The following is a 23,879-nucleotide window of genomic DNA, read 5'->3' on the forward strand; positions in this document are numbered from 1 at the left end:
TCTGTCCACCCCCTTGTCTCTGTCCACCCCCTTGTCTCTGTCCACCCCCTTGTCTCTGTCCACCCCCTTGTCTCTGTCCACCCCCTTGTCTCTGTCCACCCCCTTGTCTCTGTCCACCCCCTTGTCTCTGTCCACCCCCTTGTCTCTGTCCACCCCCTTGTCTCTGTCCACCCCCTTGTCTCTGTCCACCCCCTTGTCTCTGTCCACCCCCTTGTCTCTGTCCACCCCCTTGTCTCTGTCCACCCCCTTGTCTCTGTCCACCCCCTTGTCTCTGTCCACCCCCTTGTCTCTGTCCACCCCCTTGTCTCTGTCCACCCCCTTGTCTCTGTCCACCCCCTTGTCTCTGTCCACCCCCTTGTCTCTGTCCACCCCCTTGTCTCTGTCCACCCCCTTGTCTCTGTCCACCCCCTTGTCTCTGTCCACCCCCTTGTCTCTGTCCACCCCCTTGTCTCTGTCCACCCCCTTGTCTCTGTCCACCCCTTGTCTCTGTCCACCCCCTTGTCTCTGTCCACCCCCTTGTCTCTGTCCACCCCCTTGTCTCTGTCCACCCCCTTGTCTCTGTCCACCCCCTTGTCTCTGTCCACCCCCTTGTCTCTGTCCACCCCCTTGTCTCTGTCCACCCCCTTGTCTCTGTCCACCCCCTTGTCTCTGTCCACCCCCTTGTCTCTGTCCACCCCCTTGTCTCTGTCCACCCCCTTGTCTCTGTCCACCCCCTTGTCTCTGTCCACCCCCTTGTCTCTGTCCACCCCCTTGTCTCTGTCCACCCCCTTGTCTCTGTCCACCCCCTTGTCTCTGTCCACCCCCTTGTCTCTGTCCACCCCCTTGTCTCTGTCCACCCCCTTGTCTCTGTCCACCCCCTTGTCTCTGTCCACCCCCTTGTCTCTGTCCACCCCCTTGTCTCTGTCCACCCCCTTGTCTCTGTCCACCCCCTTGTCTCTGTCCACCCCCTTGTCTCTGTCCACCCCCTTGTCTCTGTCCACCCCCTTGTCTCTGTCCACCCCCTTGTCTCTGTCCACCCCCTTGTCTCTGTCCACCCCCTTGTCTCTGTCCACCCCCTTGTCTCTGTCCACCCCCTTGTCTCTGTCCACCCCCTTGTCTCTGTCCACCCCCTTGTCTCTGTCCACCCCCTTGTCTCTGTCCACCCCCTTCTCTCTGTCCACCCCCTTCTCTCTGCCCACCCCGTTCTCTCTGCTAACCCCCGCACATGTTCATCAACTATTTCTCCTCCCCTTTTGCTCTTGCATCGCACCCACGGGCACTAAATTGCATTGGGCTGTTATCCTGTCAACTACCATGTCTTTGGGATGTGGGAGGAAGTGGATGCACCTGGAAGAAACCCACATAGTCGCAGAGAACATGCAAACTCCACCCAGACATGTGATATGAATTCCAGAGGTAAGAAAGATAATAATGCAATCCTGACTGCTCTTGCTCATTCATATTTCTATAAACCGATGTCAATCCAAATTCAATTTCATCTTGCAAGAAATCCCCTTTGCCCATTACTCTTGTTGGTAACCTACGTTTGACTCCCAGTTGACGGACTCCCTTTTGAGTTCTTTTTGAACACATACATGACTACTAGCCTACCAACTCAAGTATTCCTGAGCTGGACAGCTTTGAGGGATTTAAACTCACATTCTGATTTCTTGAGTCATTCTTGATCATGTTCACCATCAACAGGCATGCATTCAAGACCCCGATGTCTTTTAAATAATAAATAAATCCTCCCATAAACTTCTATATATTGTATATAACTAAGATGCTGCTCAAACTACTCCTTGACCACGCATCTGAACATCTTCCCTGACATTTGCCACAGTACCACATTTGGTTAATAATAGTCCTGTTAAACTCCATGGGGTCTTGCTGTGGCAAATGTGTTATCCAACTACTAGATGCCGTATTAAAAAAAACTCAAGAACATACCATTCCTGAACAGAGGTGCTGTCCTTTAAAATTTTAATGAATGCTTTGGAGACATAAGCTCCAAACGTTGTAATGTTTATTCAGTTGCTGTACCTCCCTCTTGAAGTTGTACCAACATGCCTGGATAAATATTGAAACCAACCCAATTGATAGTTTGGGAAACTGCTGGAGCCTGCTTCTCTGCAATTAGGTCTGTTGCCTCACAGCACCATTGATCTGGTGATAGACACAAAGTGCTGGAGTAACTCAGCGGGTCAGGCAGTATCTCTGGAGAAAAAGGATGGGTGATTCTTCGGGTCGGCGTCCTTCTTCAGACCCAACGTCATCCATCCTTTTTCTCCAGAAATGCTGCTTGACCTTTCGAGTTACTTGACAGTTTGTGTCTATCTTCAGTATATACCAGCATCTGTAGTTCCTTTTTGTTCCATTGATCTGGATTCAGTCCTGATCTTCAGCACTCTGTTTGGAGGTTACATATTACACCTATGACCGTGGTTTTCCCCAGGTGTTTCAGTGCCCTCCCACAGTTGGTAGTTTAATTGGCTGCTCGAAATTGCCCCAAATGGGTAGGTGGGTTGTAAAATTGATGAGAATGTGGAGAATGTAGGTACAGGAACAATTGGTTACTCTGAGCCAGCATCAAATCAATTGGCTGAAATGATCTCGTGTATCATTCGGAAAATTCGAAGTCCCTTCCAGAAAATGTTATCCAGTTCACAACATGAGAAAACCATAAATCAGAATTATATGTGACAAATAATGGGTACAAGAGGGCAAAATTGCACCATTGCACTGAATGGTGTGTTCTTGAAACTAGAGCAAGGTAGATTTGACTGTTTAGGAAAGAACTGCAGATGCTGGTCTAAATCGAAGGTAGATACAAAATGCTGGAGTAACTCAGCGGGTCAGGCAACATCTCTGGAGAGAAGGAATGGGTGACATTTCGGGTCGAGACCCATCTCAGTCTGAAGAAAGGTCTCTACCGAAACGTCACCCATTCCTTCTCTCCAGAGATGCTGCCTGTCCTGCTGAGTTACTCCAGCATTTTGTATCTACTTAGATTTGGCTTTACTCTAATAACGGGTCAATGCTGGACTCTGCCATAGGAATGTCGATAGTATTGGAAAGCATGAGATATTAGACCACATTCTTTCCTTAATCTTGACATCCCTAAAGCCAACCAGTGTATCATTTAGGAAACTTTACCCCTCCCAGGCTTTCTTGGCAACTGCCAAGCTTCTATTCTGATAATGTTGCATGACTTGGTTCCATCACAGCCTCTTGCATTGTGGAATTCAGTTTATTGGGAAATTAGGAATGTTAGCCTGTGCTTGGAATCCAAGCGTGTAATATCCCATAGTTTATTTTTGCTCCCAACGAGTTGAAATGTCACCCTTGAAGGAATGCAAAAGGCAGAGCCCATTGAAATGATCCCGCAATCCATTTGCTGTCAGCTGTTGATAATACAAGCAGGAACATAGTGACAATGGGCTTTGGTATTGGCATGGCTGCAAACCATTTCTTGTGAGATTTAAACACATCCTTTTAAAGTCTCTTGAGTCTGCCATGTGTTTCCAATATAGTATTCATGTGGATCTCAATAATGTCGTTTGTACATGGGATTTGATATTTTCAAAGGCTAATTAAAAATATCCTCCACTTCTCCCAAATGTGCCCCATCATTACTTCAAATAGATTTGAGGCATAAAGTACATAATCAATCTTTCAGAACTAAATGTACCATAGTTAGGATTGTTTAAATATTTTGAGTTATGACAATTGCAATAAAGCTGGATTTTATTTGAAGCGCGAACAGCCGAGTGAATGCATTTTTGGATGTTTTCGAACTGCCTCTCAGCCTCGGAGATCCCACAATGTTACTTAAAAAGGTTGTTGAACATAGTTGCCTGAATATGTGGTGGAAGAGGTTGTGCTTAAATGAACTTGCCAACATCCTTAGCTGATGACTTTAGCATTGTTAAGTGTGCCCCTTTCAAAATGAACTATTAACTGGATATTGTTACCAGAAATGCAGCTTTTGTGGTATATTTTATTTACTCTTTCTACTTTCTAGTTTAATATGTATCCAGTGCATGTTGACTTTCTATATTCGGGGTTAAATTATATGTATTTTTTTTACTTTGTATAGTTTTCTAATTTCCTTATTTCTCAAATAAAACAAGTTTACAAACAAGAATGTGTTTGCTTGCTGGGTTGAGTTGTAGACTGTCCAGGTCCACATAGGTCCCTGAATTAGAATTATCTTGCACACTTCTATTTCCTGCAATAAACCTCATTGTTTAGGTGACCACATAGACAGGTAAGTTGGCTAGACATCAAACATAATAAATTGAAGCCAGATGTCCCATCAAAAATCACATGATGAACTATTGCCATAATTTTCATAAATATTCTATTCCTACTGATTTTTTTCCCGCAAAACTCTGGTGAAAATATACAGCATGAAAATGAAAATCACAAGATATAAATCATTAACATGACCACGTGCAATCAGAAAGACCTTTATCTTTCTAATTTCCCACGTCAGTATAGTTTCTTCATCTTGATTTTAATAATCCTAACAAGCGATCCACTCTTGTGCAAAATACTGTTTACTCATCTCAGCCTGGAGACCTTGTCTGCAAATTGAGTAGTTTCATTTCAAGCAGTTATTCCATCCAAATAGCATGATGGTGTTTTAAGAAAATACTTTGCTGTGGGGAAAATATTTGGAAGGTGGAGTGTGGGTAATGTTTGCTGCAGCTGAGAAATGTTTGTGGTAAACATCAGCGGAAACCTCAAGAAAATTCTGCCAAAACTGTGTTGTGGGATTTTAAATGTGACACAAATGACTTTGGTTAGCAATTCATAACTCTTGGGACTTCAATGTATCTGTGCGTGAATAAAATTATGGTAAGCATTTGTACTGCTTGCATCTTAAAAATTGAACCATTAATCTTGGTATTTCGATTTGGTAATCAACGGATTGGGAAGAAGGATCATTGGGTAATTTTTATTTGCAAATTGCTACTTTCTCAGACTATCATACATATTGTGAGCGAGAGAGACCCTTGAGAGCCATTTGTTAAAAGTTCAAATTACTTTTTAAGTAAGTTGATTCTGCAAAGGTGAGCTGGAACGTATTCTCACCCCTGTGCTTAAGAGTTCCATTTCACTATTAAAAGTTGCTTAATGATTCACAAGAGGTTTTGGCGTACCTGAAAGAAGAGGTCCCTTCCCAGTACCAATTTAGACTGTGTGAAATACACCCAAGTTTACAGTGCATTACAAAGTGAACAATGATGTTGTGTAAGCAGACATAAATAAACTGGGCTCCACAAGAAACAGTGAGGTGAAGGACAACTAATTGTGTAAGTAATGTTCAAGGGAAGAATGTTGAGCAGGACCTTGATTACACACTGCAGTTCTTCAAGAACTGTCGAATTAATGTTTTTGCATCAATCATCTATTAATTTATGGGATCTTTGACACTCCACCATGTTCAAAGCATTATATGAAAGTGTCAACCTAGTTTATATTTGCCATGTTCCTGGAAGGTACCTTCAATGCTAAACTTGTGACTGGAGTGCAGACAAATCCAATTTAAAATGACTTAATTTACTTAAAACGGAGGCAAGTTCAAGCGTTGATTTTTTTTAAAGCACATTTTTGCAATAAGATAATAGTAGCTTAAACAATCTGTAAAATTAGCTTGGTTAATTCAAACAGACACTAGTAGTAGTGTTGCTAGTAATATGCATGTAGTTACCCGAAAAAAAATCAGACCATCAAATGTTGCTTTGGAAATTAAAATTTCCTTATTTATTGATGGTACGATTTGGACGCAATTGAAATAATAAATATGAACTTGCTTCAAAAGGGATGCGTGAGCCATCTGAAGGGAAGGGAATTTGTCGCCTTCACATCTGCCATGCCCTCCTTCTGCATAAAGGACTTTGGTTCCCTGACTGTAAAATGGCATATGGCCTTTGTTTCCATGCTGAAATGGCCAACATTTAAAAAAATTGTAAACAGGATAATTTATCATCTGAAAGCAAGTGTCATTGGAAATAAACAAAGGCAGGGTCATGAACGCAGCAAAGAAATAATGAGCCATGCCAAGTGGTTACTTGCAATGAATAGGCCAGCTGATTTCTCTTCTCCCTGTAATTCACTCCTCTTGCTATTCTTTCAATCTGCTTTCTTCTCTTTACCCAACCAGTATTCTGCCACCCTCTCCAAACTTATTCAGATATTGCCGTCAACTTGCAGCCTCAAGTTGTCATTCTTCAATACTCCAGCTCCAATTTGAGGGCGGGAGGGGGGGAATGCCATTACTGCTGCCTGGATGTCTATTGATGCAGGAATTGGGCTTGCTCTTATAACAATATAATTAATGTGGTCAAGAATTTGATAAGATGGAGTGGGCCTCTGAGAGTGTGACCCTGAGAGATTGTATTTTCAGGAGAGGGGAGGGAAAATTATTAATTTGTGTTTTTAATTGGCTAAAATTCCCAAGCTGTATGTAATACAGATGTAGTTTATTAAGCAGATTTTCCAGAAGCATCAAATCACTGACAGACTATTTTCAAGTATTTCTGCACTTTGGTTAGGTTGATTGCCGTAGATGTTGCGGGCACATGTCCCCAGTATACAGTATATATGATTTTCCTGTTATATGTGTAAGAAAATAACTGCAGATGCGGGTACAAATCGAAGGTATTTATTCACAAAATGCTGGAGTAACTCAGCAGGTCAGGCAGCATCTCAGGAGAGAAGGAATGGGTGACGTGTAAGGGTCTCGACCCGAAACGTCACCCATTCCTTCTCTCCTGAGATGCTGCCTGACCTGCTGAGTTACTCCAGCATTTTGTGAATAAATACCTTCCTGTTATATGTAGTAGTTTAACTTGACTTCATGTTCGGCACAGAATTGTAAGCTGAAGAGCCTGTTCCTGTGCTGTATTGTGCTGTACTGTGTTATATGTATTTCTGGTGGTGGAGTAGGGTCTGTAAATTTCTCATGCCAGAAGATGTTCTTTGTTTTGCCTAACAGAAGGGTTTTATGGTTCCTGTAACTGGCGTCAAAAGTTGCACACCCTTTATATTACAGAGTAGATTTCTGTGGTTTTGATCAAATTGCTTATGTGCATTTAAAGAATTTGGCTTGTTTCTTGGGTCATGGAAGTTTTTAGTTTTTGTGGGTTGTCAAGTAACATTTGGACTGCAGATGTCTTCAGTTGACTTGGACGTTGTAACCCATGGTCATTACAAGAACTTGCAATATTCTTTCCAGGAAGGAAGTTATCTGTTAACTCAATTAACATTTTAGATTTAATTTATATAAAGCTCCTTCCCTTATCCCTCCGTAATCAAATTAGTTTATATTTTCTGTTTCATCCAAGTGTTGGTCACACACGTTTCACTTGAATGTGCTCTTGAATAGTCTACAATGTCGTTGGGTGTTCCAATATTTCCGTACCAATATGCTGGGTAAAATGTTGGGCTGGATACTGGATCCAGTCTGAAAGTTATTCTTTATTGAGAGTTATTTACGTCAAAGCTTTAAGGTCACGATGTGCTTCATAGGAACTTTATCAAACAAACCTTAATATGGACCCACATAAAATGTTAGGGCTGATAAAGGTTGGTTTTAAGGACCACCTTGAAGGATGAAAAAAAAAACAGTTGGGGAGGACCAAAGCTTAGTGTCTTGGTGGGCGTGTCGCCTTGTGATTAAAATTTGCGATTCTCAAGAAGCCAGATTTGGAGGAATTAGTCGGACTAGGATAACTAGCATGGGACTGGATGAGGTTGTAGAGCAATATGACAATGATGCTAAATTTAAAATGGATTTCTGCTTAATTGGTAACCAATAAAGGTCAGGGAGTTTACAGGATGATGATGTACAGAACTTGAATAGGAGAACTGTGGCATAAAATAGCCTCTTGTATTTATATGATGGAACATGGGAGGTAGCTGAAACAGCACTGGGAAAGTTGAGCCTAAAGTTAGCAATGTATGGGTGAGGCTTTTGGCAACAGTTGAGCCTGGTCAGGCAGAGTTGGGTGATATTACATAGCTGGCAAAAAAGTGCTATCTGTTCAACGCAGACATTGTGGCCTGGAGCCTGTCTTTGTGCTGCACGGTTCACTGCTCTTGTGATGCCAAAGGTGTCTGGTTGAAGGTCAAACATGGCAGCAACATTGGTGAATAGTTTCAGATAGTTGTCGCAAAGAGAAGTGGAAACGATGGTGACCAGTCGATTTTTAGTTGGAGAAATGTTTTTTCTGTCCAGTAATTGGATCCTGGAGCAGTTAATTGTGTGCTGAAAGTCTGGTCACCATTTAATAGAGTTGGAGGAGAGAAATGTTCTTCCAGTTCTTTCCCCACCACCCAGCCGCAGTTATTCACAATGAGATGAAATGTAACCATGAGCTTTTGAGTATCTGAAACGAGTTTAGCTTTCAAATGGAAGGGAAAGGAAATGTTTGCATCTTGAAAGTGTAGCTACGTGTTGGCTCTTGACCATGTCTGGCTAATGAGAAGAACTCTTAATACCTCTCCTCAATCATTGTTAATTTACCAAGTCAATTGTTTTAAAATTATGGTTAGGTAGAAGATAACTGGTTGACAAACATTGCTAATCCGGAGCGGGAAAATTATTTGCAGCTAACTCACCGCGTGGCATCTGTAACGCCTCTTGAAACAAGAAATACAAAATTATCAATATTTCCTAAAATCTGTCTTTTATAGCTTAATCTAATTAATTCTGCTGAAGTTGAAAATGTCCTTGAGTTCTAGTCTGTTGTCAGTAGTTGTTGAAGAGCCCTATTAAATATCAATAAGCTGGCAGGGAAAATGTAAAATAAAATTTGTGCTCCATTGATCTTACATAACATACAGTAATAATAATAATAATAATGCATTACATTTATATAGCGCTTTTCAAACACTCAAAGACGCTTTACAGGGATTTTTTTTAGAACATAGAGAAGTGAATAAATAGATAAATAAGTAAACGAACAGAGAAAGGAATTTGACCAAACTTATTCTGCGACTTTAACTTTTCCATAGGGGCAGATGGAATTTTTGGAGTTTCGTGGCAGGTGGTCTCTCTGGAAAACCCTTTTTGCTTTGAAAATGGTTGTCACCTGGGCTGCTGAAACTGGTCTAATATTGGGATATTTATTGGAGGCATCTTGCAAGAAATTGATATCAATGGGCAGCACGGTGGCATAGTGGTAGAGTTGCTGCCAAACAGCACTTACAGCGCTGGGGACCTGGGGTCGATCCCGATTACGGGTGCTGTCTATATGGAGTCCCCATTACCTGCATGGGTTTTCTCCAAGACTTTTGGTTTCCTCCCACATTCCAAAGACATACAGGTTTGTAGGTTACTTGGCTTGGTATTTTTTTTTTAATGGTCCCGTGTGTAGGATAGTGTTAATGTGTGGGGATAGCTGGACGATGTGGACCATGTGGGCTGAAGGGCTTGTTTCCGCTCTGTATCTCTAAAACTAAAAACCAAAAAGCAATAGGGGAGACTTTTTAAAAAAAGTTCCAGGACCAACACATCACGAATCAAAATAAAAGTGACCAGATAAGCAGTGTCATCAGTAACTGAAACTATTGATTGGGAATAATAAGTCTTTGTACTTGGATATTATTTCAAAAGAAAAAAATTGTCTGTTTTGGACTTTATCCATTAGCGTTTGATCCAAGCTTTCAATGGTTGGGCTGATGCTGTTACCAGATCCTAACGTCGTCATGATATTCACCCAGGTGCACTTTCAAGCACAACCTTGCAAATTAAGGTGAGAACCCTGGCTCTTTTTGGCAACCATAGTCGAGGAGTTATGAGACGACTTTCAGGATCCCAGCAATTGTCGTAGCTAGAACACACAAATCAAATGCCTGTCTGATAATAGAAGACACAGCCCATCCCAACTAAAGTGTTGGTGGAATTGTTCTGCATGTTTCATTACCATTGAGTCGTAATGGCACTCAGAAAGTGATAGGTAGTATGCAACAGTTATAACACAGTGTAACCAGAAGAAGAAAAAAGCTTCCATACATCTATATAGAGATACATAAGGCAGTGGAGGCCAATTCACTGGATGTTTTCAAGAGAGAGTTAGGTTTAGCTCTTAGGACTAACGGAATCAAGGGATATGGGGGAAAAAGTAGGAACGGGGTACTGATTTTGGATGATCAGCCATGATCATATTGAATGGAGGTGTTGGCTTGAAGGGCCGAATGGCATACTCCTGCACCTATTTAATGGATGTTTGATGCAACCCTATTAATATGCAGTTTGTCCGAAATGATTAGAGCAGTGGTGTGATGTGTAAGTTTGGAAGTGGAAAGGATGCCAGTTTGCATTGGTATTGTACTTGAGCTAGATTTATGTATACAGGTCTTAACATAAAAGATAATTGAAATTAGAAAGCAATGGCAAGAAAATAATGGACCTCATAAATAAGTACTTATCAGGTTTATTAATGAATGTTAAAGACTGATTGCTATCCAAAACCTCAATGCCTTTCACACCTGTCCCTCTAATTCGTAGGGAAATATTGTCATTTAATTAAAAATCAACACTTTAGCGTTGCTTATTTTTTGTAGGCTTTGTTTGTATGGTCATGGATTTACAGGGAGAGACAGCAAGGATATAGGCCTTTCGGTCTATGGCGTCTTTACTGACCATCGAACACCATGTGGTGTGACATACACTTTTCACCTTAATGATTTCACTCTTATTGACTGTTTCTTGAAGAATTTATTATTTAGCCCTATCTTTTCCAAGATACTACCATTTGAGGGCATTCAATAAAAAAAACATATGGAAGATTAGATTTAGGCATTAGACCAATTACTGGATTTCACCAAGAAAGCAAGTCAGAAACAGACAATTCATTTCAAAACTCTTAATCCCAATTTATGATGGGTATGTACGAATTTCCTGTGAAGAAAGACAACTTAGGAATGGACTACTGGCAAGAATAGTCAAGGTGAAGCCACTTCACCATTTTCGACCTTCCACTGACTCTTAAGTTACAATATTTTGTTGGACATCTGATTTTTAAATGAGCCGTAATTCCCTCCATTCAAATAAACCTAGTTACTACTTCCATTTCCCTTCCTGTAACTGAACCAGATCGTTCATAATCATAGTGTAATATTTGACTAAGAAAAGCATCTAACTCGACTTCTGTTTAATTTTGGGAACTTTGCCAGAATCAGTCTGTCTCTGCTTGTTAGCAAAACCCTCTAATAATATTTTGTTACCATGTGATTTGACTATTCCCACGCAGTCTTGGTCTAGCATTCTTCCCCATCTGTTAACTCTGTTCACTGCCTTTTGATTATGGCAATAAAAGTAATAGCCTTGTATCTCCCTAAATCTCGATCTCTGATTTTGCAGTGCTTCAGTATATTTACTTTCCCCAAATTCCTTCAACTTGATCGTTCTCCATTATCGTCTGTGCTTTCAGCTTCCAAAGGGCCACACACTAAAGTTCCCTCTTTAAACCTCTCGGCCTGTTGACTATTTTCTCTCTTAATTGGCTTCTGATATTAAATGTTTAGTTATTTGTCACATAACGACTTGAGTATACTTTTAAGTATTAATTACGGACAATCTGCCGTTTGGCCTTCACTCCATTTTTCCTTCATGTTCACATAAGCCTGTTACTGATCTTGAATATTTAATGAATCCGCATCTGGAGCTCTCTTAGATAAAGAATTCCCCAAATTTGCAAACCTGCCAAAGCAAATCTTCCTCCAATTCTGATTTGAAATAATTACCCTCATCTTTAAATAATTGCACCTGGTTCGACACATCCTTACCAGGGATTGCACCTTAAAGTCTGTCAGAATCTTATTGCCCACAGAGGCTGCATATGTTGACATTGAATTTTGGACTTAATCATTAGATGTTCCTATATTAGAACCATGTAGGTCCTAAAGTGGACAATATAAATTTCTCATTTGTAATTATCTTTTCAATCTTGAAGTTCAACAAAGTCATTATCCTGAATATAAACATTGAGGGGGTGTTTTGTGAACCAAAGGTTTCCAGGTGTATTTTCTTGCTCTTTTCCTCCACATCTTATTTTATTCTTGCCTGATTCTTATCTTATTTTTTTCCCTATCATTGGACATCAACACTTTAGCTCCTATTCACCACTTCCTGATGCACGTGTTATATTTCCCCCATCCTTTTGATCAATTGTAGAAGAAAGAGGCCTGAGGTTAAAGACAACATTTTTTTTTAAATTAGAGCTATGTGTGGTCAAAATATATTTAAATAAAAAGAGATTTGCATTTATATGACACCTCTTGCATTAGTTTCATGATATCCTAAAGTACCTCATCAAGTATCCATGAAGTATTGTCATGATGCAATATAGAAATTGTGTATTCACTTTTCACTTCCACAAAATGGAAGTTGGTCATGATCCTATAATCTGAACAAGTCAAAGTCTAATGGAATAGTTCAGATTTTGCTAGTTCATCAAGCAAGAAGCCTTTGAAAATGTATGCTATTAAAGAGTTGTTAATATTTATGTAGTGAGAAGGTGATTAATATGAGAATATGCATCCACTGCCTGTTATAAAATGACAGTCTGCTTCGAGTTAACTACCAAACTATGTTTAACATCTTTGTTCCTTAAATTTGGCTGCTTGTCCATTCCCTTTGGCTTCCAAGTTGTCAGAGGCTTAATATCCAGACATCCTTCCTAAACCAGTTACTTCCCTTGCACCCTGCCTTTAAAAGTTGATTCTTTGATTAATCTTTTATCATCTTTTCTAACACAACCCTTGAGCTTTGTGTCCAATATGTTTCTCATTAAGCTTCATAGAAGTATGTTCAAATATGTTACTTGGTTAAATTTGTAAGAGAAAGCTGTAAATTGTTGCTTTGAACTTAAGAATATACTTCACAAGATGGTATTTACCATCTGGAAATATTTTTCATCCATGCATGTTCTTGGAAATTGAAAGTAATTGAAATAAGCACAGGATTGGTTATTGTACCTGTATTTATTTATGTATTATTGTACTTACCCATTGTTACAAGTATTCATGGTCAAATATGCTTTTCCCAAATAATTTAACATGGTCTGCTAATGTAAAGAGGAAATTGATGTAGTTGGGATGGAGGTGATTGTATATTTAGATTTTTGGCATTGCACTTGGCAGCATAGATAAAGCACTTAAACAAATTACTGTCCTGTGCTTTATGCTCAGATGTACAACGGTTTTGTTAGACGTATGTGTGTGTGTGTGTGTGTATGTATGTGTGTGTGTGTATATATATATATAATATGTACATATATAATATATATATATATAATATGTCTATATATAATATATATATAAACATAGCACAAAAAGTAAGGAAATTTGTGTTTGGTAGATTATTTCTGTGTGGTAACAATGCTTCTTGGCAATAAATCTTATACCGTTGGAAAGCCTGTTTATTTCCCTTTTAAATGGTGCCACATTTGTAAGGAACATGCATTTGTGGGATGAGCAGCAGAGCTGAGTATATGGGTTGCGCCCATGAAAAATTTGCCAAATCTCTGCCAATGCCAAACAGCTTATTCTGCCATTGACTCTTGTTCGGTGTTGTTTGGTGGATTGGATGATTGAAGTCTGAAGAAACAAGACATATTGGCAATTTAACAATTTATTCATTTAATAAACAGGAGCCTCAGTAGCGTGTGGAAGAACCATACACAGCCATAACAGCCTGGCACCTCCTCCTCATGCTGGTCACCAGCCTGGTCACACACTGTTGTGGGATGGCATCCCATTCTTGTCAGCATCTGGGGGTACCAGAAGCTGAAAACAAGAGTCAATAGCAACAGCAGAATAAGCTGTTTGGCATTGGCAGAAAAGATTTGGCAAATTTTTCATGGGCGCAACCCATGTACTCAGCTCTGCTGCTCATCCCACAAATGCATGTTCCTTACAAATGTGGCACCATTTAAAAGGGAAATAAACAGGCTTTCCAACGGTATAAGATTTATTGCCAAGAAGCATTGTTACAACAAAGAAATAATCTACCAAACACAAATTTCCTTACTTTTTGTGCTATGTTTATATAACATGTCTATATATAATATATATATATATATAACATGTCTATATATAATATATATAATGTCTATATAATATATATGGTGTATATATAATATACATATATATATATATATAGTTGTCATAATGTAAAAGTTTTGCATATCTTTTCATCACATTTTATATATAACTGTACGTTGCAATCTGCTATATATTGCCGTGGCATTATTAATTCATCTTTGCTGCGTAATGTATACAGCTTGGTGCCTCTGTGCAGACAGGATTATTGGGGAGGCATTGGTAGAAAAGAAGGTAGAAACAAAGAACCCATGTCTTATCAGCATCTCTTCCACTCTACTATTGTAAACATCTGGGGCTGCTTTAACCCCTGTGGGACAACCTTCTGTATACAATATAAATTGAGTTTGCACTTGAAACCTGTGATGATCCAAGCAATTGGTTTAATTGTGATTCTATTAATCCGCAGTGCAATATGATGTAATCCATACCTTGTTAATGAAAATATTAAATAAACAGTAATGTACTAAGGGACATTAACTTTTGCATAGCATTTGAAAAATGGTGGTCTTTTGATTCATTCGATCAGCATCTGGAAGGAAGCAATGAAAAATATAGTTAACCAGATGTAATGCCATAATGCCTATTTCATGCTCTTGTAAAATACTGTTCATGTTGTGAATTTTAGTTGCATAATTGCCTGCTTTAGCTTGATTGAGTTTCAGTGGGGGTTAAGGTGACGGGGTAAGTCAAACTTCAAGGCATGGGGCAGCAGGTTCGTCTTATTACAGAACATCTATTGAACAAAAGATGCATGTTTGAAACCAACCAGTTCCTCATTGTAGGGGGGAAATGACAGATGAACCACGATGATCCACTCTGTGCCATTAGTTTGACCAACCTAGAAATGAGTTGCTTGTGATTAATGGAGATATAGATGGCTTTATTCTGCAGGAGCATGGGCACCATCAAATGACAAGGATATACTTGATCAAGAAGTACGAATTAAATCTTCAATTGTAGCCATTTCTGTGATCGGATAATTGTCTCCAGTGAAATCCTGGGCGGGCAAACTGGAAATAATTGTTCCAGAGTATGGAAACATAATTCGGATCTCCTGGTGAAATCTTCAACTGTTCAAAAACTGGTAGTTGATAGCATATCATATGTCTCGCCTTTAGGGTGCAGATGAAAAGATGAAAGATAAAACTTGAAGGAAATAGATGAAAATACTTAACCAACATCTGTTTTAAAAATAAAATTCACAATCTACAACAAAAACCTATAGATTTCTTTAGTTGCAAACACAACTCCTGTCATGCTTTGCTGCAAGGAGGTCCTCTGTTAGAGTTTTTTTAAGTCGTCACCTGGAGCTCTTGTGTGTATAGTATAGTTTAGATTTAGTTGTCCACCAGGCAGCACATCTCAATTTCAACTCTCTTCTGCAGAGGTGCCACCTAAAACCAAACATGGCAGCCACAAGAGTCGCTCTGGACGGGAGCAAAAGAAGGTAGGAATGAACATTGGTCTGAGACACTGTGCTGTTTGTTTACTGGTGGGGGTGGCTTGGGTTTTGAGCATTTCTTCACTTGCTGCTTAAAAGAAACTAAACACATTTCGGACTCCTTCCTCTGATATTTCTTTCCTCCACCTCTCCTGTCCTAGCATGTTAATGATTCTGCAACCTTGACCTGTTTTATTTGAAAGACAACCAACCAACAAAACTCAATTTATTTTAAAACTGTATTTGCAAGTTTCCTGAAAAGTGATTTGTGTTGATATATGTCTGGATGGAGGGTATTAAGGGCATGATCCAGCCATTTGCCTTTCTGCCTGAGTAACAATAAGAAGGTTTGTAACTTTTTACTAGCGGGAAATAGCTGCACAGCTCGAGACCTTGAAAGATCACAGATGAATTTCTCCCAGAAGCTGCCCATAATCTCAGCAACCTCTGCTTGGCTAATTAGTAGATGTTTTACTGGAGATTCCTTCATTCCTATGCACCACTCAGTTCTCCTTGATGTCCTTTTGAGCTGGTTGTCGACTTTTTTTTGTTAGCTTGAGCCATTAATGATGCAGAAATTAAATGTGGTAGAAAATAATGGAAAACACTGGGCTGAGAGTATAGTTTTGTATTTGGGAGGAAGAAGGTTGTCTCCCTCCAACAGAAAAATAGCAAAACATTGAAATTGATGATAATTTGCTGAGAAGTGTACAAAATAAGAAAGCGTTTGCTATTTGTACCATGGTCAAAGGTGAAGCTCAGTAAATGTTAACTTTCCAAATAAAGCTTCAAATGAACATGTTTGAGACATCCCAAGTTTTCCCAGCATAGCATTCTTCAATTCCATCAAAAATCCATAATTCAGAACATTTTGAAATTGCTTTGCTTGCATTCTTTTGTGCTGTCATTATGTCAATTTACTTATTTGCTTAGACATTTGTTTATTGCTCTTGTCCACAATAACCTTTGTTAATCTCAGTCCCTAGAGCTCCAACCCCACCTCCTCCCCAGCAGTCTTTAGGGAAAGGGGTTACTAGTTTTAGCAGTCCTTTTAAAAATATCTCTGAAATGGCCTCGCTTTTATTAACAAGTGCCTCCTGGTTCTTGATTACTGCAGCAGAATTACTTCTCTATATTTACCTTATGAAATTCTTCTAACATTTTTAAACTGCCTAATGCGATCACTACTAAATCTTCTGTGCACAAAGTTAACAATCTCTCCTGTAGTTATCATTGTAGAGGACACAGATCTGGTGGAATCTATCCTATCTACAACATTTAATGTAAAGGCTTGATTTGAAAAATTCCATACAAATTCAATACCTTAATATTTCCAGACAACGACTCAAATGAGAGCTAGGTGCTCCTTTTTCCTCTTCTTACGAATTATTTTATTACTGCACGAGGGTCTCACAAACTCCTGCCATTTGGATCCTGGACATTGCTGTAGGAAATTCAACAGACTGCCTGAAACTGCTAGCTAATGAGTGGTTCTCTGTGCTCCTGAACTTAATTGGGAATGTTTCATTTAGTGTTGGCTGTGCAAGACCTGTCCAATTTCCTTTGGTACTTTGATTGAAGAGTGGTGGGATGGGTTGGCAGGCGATGGATGGAAATAATAGCGCAGTGAAATATTATTTTGCATGTTGTTACTCAATGATTCTTACGTTGGACAGGTGTTAATCTTCTCCACTGAGTCAACTGCTTCTTTCCTTCCCAACCTATCAAATATTCCCTTCCTCTTTCCTGAAGGATGTTGATTAAGAACATAAACTCTGAGATATAAGTTTCTCTCTTCTCATAACATCCAAGACCAGAAGGGAGAAAATGAATGTCACTGTCACAGTGGCTCATGTTCTGGTCATTTTTATAAGTGAGCTTTAGACTGGTTTCCCAATATAATTCTGTCAAAGACTACAGTAGCAATGTCTCAGCATGCAGTTCACAATGGTCTGACTATGTAAGGCTGCGAAATTGTATTTTGCACTAGGCTGTTAGAATTGAGTAGAAGTCAATCTGATTCTTCAGACTAATGGTCATTCCTGGTTCATTATGTTAGTTGTGAAGATGGAGGCCAGTTCTATCTACTTTAGAAGCTGGAAGAGTTGGAAAAACTGGAGTGGGATTGTGCTTCCTGGATCACTTGAACACGCCAACAACTAGCTCTATGGACTGGGTGAAAATTAGTTCCAAATATTGGAAGGTTCGAGAGAAAATTGGCAAGGAAATTAGAAAAGAAATGTTAGGAAAATGCATACAGCATAAATCCAAATGCATACATTAAAATAGCATGCATTTAAAAAAAAAAGATCTCAACTTTAATGGATTGTTATCTTTTTCTCTGCAGCAACATCACCACCACCATCAGCTTCCACAGCCGATGAAGCAATCACCTCCACAGTTTGTACCTGCTCCCCTTCCAATCATGGAGCCACAGATATTGACCAATGCCTATGATGCCATGCCGCACTTTGGACAGCCCATGATGCACCTTCCTCACCAAAGTGAGCTGCAGACGCATTTGCCTCCACCACCCGAACAGCATTCGCCCCCTCACCTCACCCAGCATTCAGTGGTGTCTCCGCCAGGTGTGTGGCTAGCATCACAGCTTTTTAGTAAGGTCTAGCATCTGAGAAACCTTTTGGAAATTGTATAGAATCTATTAATTTTTCCTCCAGGTTTCACTGAAGTGATATGCTAGGTAATTTTTATTCTGAGCAAAACACACGATGCTGGAGGAATCCAACTGGTTAGAAGGGAATGCTGCCTGATCTACTGAGTTCCAAAAGCATTTGATTTTTGCTCGAGATTTCAGCATCTGACTTTTTGTCTTAATTTTTATACTGCGTACTCTGCTTGGAAAATCACAAGGTTTAAAGTATCTTGTGGTTTCCACCAGTGTATTGAATAAACGTTACCATAATATTGGACCTCCATCCTTCCCTTCTGTCTATCATCCTGCTGTATCTCATTGCCATTCACCAAGACCAACCGAATTCCCAAACGCATGAAGAGAACGCATTCAAGAGAGAGCTAGATGGAGCTCTTAAGGATAGCGGAGTCAGGGGGGTATGGGGAGAAGGCAGGAACGGGGTACTGATTGAGAATGATCAGCCATGATCACATTGAACGGTGGTGCTGGCTCGAAGGGCCGAATGGCCTACTCCTGCACCTATTGTCTATTGCCTATTGAGATGTGCTTATTAATGTTTAATTCTGCTGTTGATGTGGCTTGCAAAGTGGATGGAGTGGGAATGATAGAAAACCTTTCAGCAAAGAAAGAGAAAACCCATAGAGTTGATTAAAAAGGGCTGAGTTTTGTTGGGATGTGTAAAATGGTTGAGGAAATGGTGTGTGCCATCTTCCAAATATTTGATTGCCAATGTGAGGGGGGGGGAGGGAGGGAGGGAGGGAGGGAGGGAGAATGTGTACTACTGGTGATGGGTACATTTTATGCTGGTCAAGAAATCATTCTTGACGTGGTGAAATAGTGTCAATGATTGGAATACAGTTTTAAAATTGAAAAGTGAAGGTGCAAATGCTGCCAATATTTCGGGAGCAAATAATAAGAGGAGAAAATGAAGACACTGCAGGATGACTAGGCAGTGCTTTTTGTTTAGTAACTGTATGGTATACCAGCATCTCTAAAAAGTTTAAAGTGTAGATTGATGTATAGCAGCCAATAGCTTTGCGTGAACTGTTATATACGTACCAGTATCTTTTTGTCTACATTAAAAGCACTGGAATAATTCAGCAGGTTAGGTGGCATCTGAGGATAGTCAATTAAGAGAGCTCCATTTAAGAGTGTTTTATTGACCTTGAACGGAACAATTAAATTCTTACTTGCATCAACAGCATAACAGCTTTGTAAATGCAGTACTCAATAGATAACACAAAAGTTCAACAAATGATTTAAAAAAATAAAGGACACGGATGGGCGATATTTCGGGTAGGAACTCTCCTTCAGACTCTTTTTCGAGTCGGGACCCTTCTTCAGACGTCCTGACCTAAAATGTGATTTATTTATCCACTCCAGAGACGCTCCTTGACTCACTGAGTTACTCAACACTTTTCCTTAAGATTCCAGCATTGTACTTCCTTGTGTGATCTAAACACTGACTATAGGTGTGCGGTTTGGCTATACATATCTATATTTGCCTTGTAACGTTCCGCTGTATGTTGAAAGTAAATATAATTTTGTTTTCTTTTTTTTAGCCTTGCACAGTAGTCTGCCTCAACAGCCATCCAGGCCCAGTGGTAAAGCGGCACCATTACCTCCCAAACAGCCTCGTCCTCTTGCACAGTCCCCGCCCATGGTCCCACAGCCTACATTACAGCCCCCACAGATGACTCAGCCGCCAGCTATTCTAGAAGAGGAAGAACCGCCACCTCATCTCTCGATCCCCCTACATCCTACTCAGATGCACCTATATCTGCAGCAGCTGCAAAAGGCCCAGAGTCACACCCCGCTTCTCTCAACGGTCCAGACTGCGTCCCAGCCCCAGCCTCTGCCCCAGACGGTCCTCAGCCAACCCCAGGCATCTCACACGCAGCCCCAACCTCCACCCCACACTCAGGCTGTGCCGCATCCGCAGCCTCAGCCTCTCTCCCAGCAGCAGGTACAGCAGCAGCAGCAGCAGCAGCAGCCAAGGCCACTTCACATGCAGTTTCCACCACACATCCAGCCACCGCAGCCTCCCCACCAACCTCCCCCACAGGCGAAACCCCAGCAAGTCATTCAGCATCACCACTCTCCACGGCAGCCTAAACCCGATCCCTACTCCACAGGTAAGGAGACTGAAAAGATATCCGTCTCTTACTCTGTCATTTATGCAGCAAATCAAATAATCCTTGATTTACAAAAGGGATGAATTCTTGGGAAATATTTTGTTAAGCAAGATTTTACAAATTGTGAAGATTTTTCAGAATAATTTATAGCTAAAAATTCAAGTTGGTTCCAGAGCTAAAGAATGTTTGGTCCAAAACGAGCCTAACTACATAATTGTAAAGTAGTATTTGAAATGATAAAATTTCATTGAAATAATAAAATTTCATTGAAATAATAGTTCAATTTTAAGTTAAATTCAATGATGCACCTTTTGATAAACTCATCAAACAGTAATTTTCTAAACAGTCCATTTTCACTCAAATGAAGATAAAAGATTTCTTGACACTGTTTTGAAGAAATTAAGACCATAAGGCATTGGAAAGAATTAGGCCATTCGGGCCATTGAGTCTACTCAACCATTCGGTCACGGCTGATCTATTTTTCCCTCGCAGACCCATTCTCCTGCCTTCTCCCCGTAATCTTTGACACCTTTACTAATCAAGAACCTATCAATCTCCGCTTTAGAAATGCCCAATGACTTTGCCTCCACAGCCACCTGTGGCAATGAATTCCACAGATTCACCACCTTTTGGCTAAAAAATTCCTCCATCTTCATTCTAAACTTATTTAGATTTTATTCTGAGATTTTCCCACGGGTTCTGCACTCTCCCACTAATGGGAAACATCCGTTCCACGTCCACTCTACCTAGGCCTTTCAAAAGGCCATTGCTCTGGTAAATATTTACCCCTTAACTACTTTGAAAAAAAGTCTCATCGTAACAACTGTGCATAAAAAATGTGACAACTTTTTTTTAAGTTGCAAAGTTCTTGGGAAATTCTGAAGGTACAAAAAGTACTAGATTAAATGTCTTTTCCTTTGGTGGGAAATTGTGGTCTTAATTTTTCTTGCTTGCTTTTTTCAGCTCATATGGCAGATGTGTCTTCTCCGCTCCTGATGCATTCCCCACCACTGCCACAATTTCCATCCCTTGTCCAGTCACCACCAAGAAACGTACAGACTAAAAAACAGGTAAAAAGCATCTTTTCCATATTATGGAGCAAAGCATAGTCTATTCCAAAGTCACAAATGTTTTTGAGTTTTCTTTGCATCTTTCTTGGGAGCCTTTAAATCAGCATCTACTAAAAGATAACTAGTATTTGCAGGACATGGTGAAAAAACATTTGGTTAACAATATACATCTAATAAAGTGAGCTTTGCTGGGCATTTCAAAAAAAGATACTTCTTGCGTTTGAGGCAACAGAAATTATGTAACGGCCTCCAGGCGCTGTAGCCAGTGCAATGTGCTGTTGTCAAGGGCCGTGAGGTCTACCCCTCCACCAGGGGGACGGAGGACAGTGCAGTCAAAAATGACGTGCTGCGCTGTTTACTGGTCTGCTCCACACACGCAGGCTGCTGATGAAACAACCCCCAACGATGCATGTTGGCATTGAACCGGCCGACCCCTGTGCGGAGCCGGTTCAGGGCGACCCATTCTTTGCGGGGCATGTCCGAGCCGGGTGGGGCTGTGGTGTTCGGTGCGACAATGAATTGAGGAGGTCGCGATGTCTGTTCCCAGCTGGTTCTCCATGCTCCTAGTATGTTGAAACCGGAGCCACAGAGGGTCGCTGCATGACAGGAGAAAGGATGACGAGATGACAGGCGCTGATATCCCACTTGCTGTGAATCCTGGGCAAGGTGGTGCAAATGATGTTTGGCGTCCGATGGGGCCTTGCACACCAGCCTATGAGTGAAGAACTCTGCGAAGCTTGCGATACCTGCGAGCACCGGCAGGAGATCCGTCAGAGTAGGGCGTAGGCAGCCAGTGATGGTGTCGTTGAGGGTGGCGTCTAGCTTGCTGATATGAGCGCTGCGGCACCATTCGTACTTAGCGGCGCTGTACACGAGTGCAAGAGCACTGGTTCGAAGAGTAGATGTCCTGGCGCCCCATGACGATCCGGCCAAGCAATGCAGGAGGTTGTTCCGTGCCGAGACTTTAGCACGGAGAGCTTCAAGGTGTTGCTTGTCGATCAGCTGCCGATCTAGTTTCACCCTGAGGTATGTAGGAAATGGGTTGTAGGGTAGGGGTGACCCATTGAGGGTGACGGTTAGTTGGCGTTGAGCTTCCTTGTTGTTCAGGTGAAAGGCCGTTGTGGTAGTTTTTGCCACACTCAGTTTTAGTCTCCAGGTCTTAAGGTAGCCCTCGACAAGTTCCATATCCGCCGAGAGCACATCCTCAACATTTGACCAGCTCTTGTCCGAGTGCAGTAGGGCCAAGTCATCTGCGTATCCATACTGGCGCGAGGTCGTACGTGGCAGATTGCTGATATAGAGGTTGAAGAGCATGGGGGCCAGTACCGAGCCTTGGGGGACTCCGTTTCTTAGGTGTCGCAGTCGGCTAGATTGTCCGTCGCTGGTCTTGAGTACAAAACTGCAGTTGGCAAGGAACCGCACTAAATGACGGTCAGGGATGTTTCGGAGGAGCTTCAAGATCAAGCCCTGGTGCCACACAGTATCATAACCGGCGGTGAGATCCACCAGTGTGATGCCCGCCTTGTGACCCTTTTTGAAAGTGTCTTCGATGTCATTGGTCAGCTTGACTATTTGGTGGGTGGTGCAGCGTCCACGCCGAAATCCGGCTTGTTCAGCGGGTAGTTGAGGGTCAACGATTGGATCGAGCCGGGCCAGGAGAAGCCGTTCGAGGAGCTTGTACGGGACACAGAGGAGTGAGATGGGCCGATAGTTCCTTGGGTCGTCCGCAGGCTTGTTTGGTTTTGGTAAAAAAAAAGATACTAATAATCTGTCTACGCACACTTAGACTCGCGTCAAGGCTCAGTGGCTAGCGATGAAGAGCAGGAACTTTGTCCAGTTTTAATTCTGTCACTATTTCTGTTGAGATCGTCATAGACTTGAGATCAAGTCAGATGCCTTTGCAATTTCACTTATTGTCCTAATCAGGGAATCTTTGAGCAGCATTGTTCATGAAAGATGTTATCACACTTTATATAATGAATGTTTGGTACAGCAACTGTCACAATATAATGAATTTAAGCTTGTCAATAGTTCAGTGGATTTGGCTTGTGAAATTCAGCAACAGGGAATCGAACCAATTGAATGGTTGTTCTGGAAATGGACTCATTCCTTTAAAAGTTCTTTTTTCTCTTGCTCTCACGTCCCCTGTGCAACTTCGCCTGCATGTTTCCTAAAGCTGTTCTTTGATAAGGAAGCCTCTATCAGAGGCAAATTCAAGTAATCGACAGGAAAGCACGCATTCAATCTTTGTTAAATTTGGTGTAATTGTACATATGAGTTAGTACAATACACTTTGCAGGCAACCTCTCATTTAACAGGAATTCCAGTTGAGAATTTATTTGAAGCAAATTGAAGTTTAACTTTGTGAAAGTTAGCATGCCCCTGACATTCTAAACCTATCCATTAACATGAAACTAAGTATATAGTAATGAGCTAAAATATCATTCTCATGCATAATTATGGTATTTGGGCATCCACAC

At 40.9% G+C, this 23,879-nt stretch overlaps 1 protein-coding gene across 9 annotated transcripts in view; it reads left to right on the forward strand.

Moving 5' to 3' along the window:
* The window catches only part of brd4 (bromodomain containing 4), a 142,961-nt gene that overhangs the window by 108,850 nt on the left and 10,232 nt on the right, over nucleotides 1–23,879 (forward strand). For 8 of the 9 annotated variants that reach the window (XM_078429245.1, XM_078429244.1, XM_078429243.1 and 5 more), the window contains 4 exons: nucleotides 15,486–15,547; nucleotides 17,889–18,129; nucleotides 19,757–20,329; nucleotides 21,293–21,399. In XM_078429245.1, coding sequence (XP_078285371.1) covers nucleotides 15,486–15,547; nucleotides 17,889–18,129; nucleotides 19,757–20,329; nucleotides 21,293–21,399 — 983 coding nt within the window. The remainder of the gene's footprint in view (nucleotides 1–15,485; nucleotides 15,548–17,888; nucleotides 18,130–19,756; nucleotides 20,330–21,292; nucleotides 21,400–23,879) is intronic. The other variant, XM_078429246.1, reaches the window with a different exon arrangement.

The sequence above is a fragment of the Rhinoraja longicauda genome, chromosome 37, assembly GCF_053455715.1.
Source record: "Rhinoraja longicauda isolate Sanriku21f chromosome 37, sRhiLon1.1, whole genome shotgun sequence".
Classification (NCBI taxonomy): domain Eukaryota; kingdom Metazoa; phylum Chordata; class Chondrichthyes; order Rajiformes; family Arhynchobatidae; genus Rhinoraja; species Rhinoraja longicauda.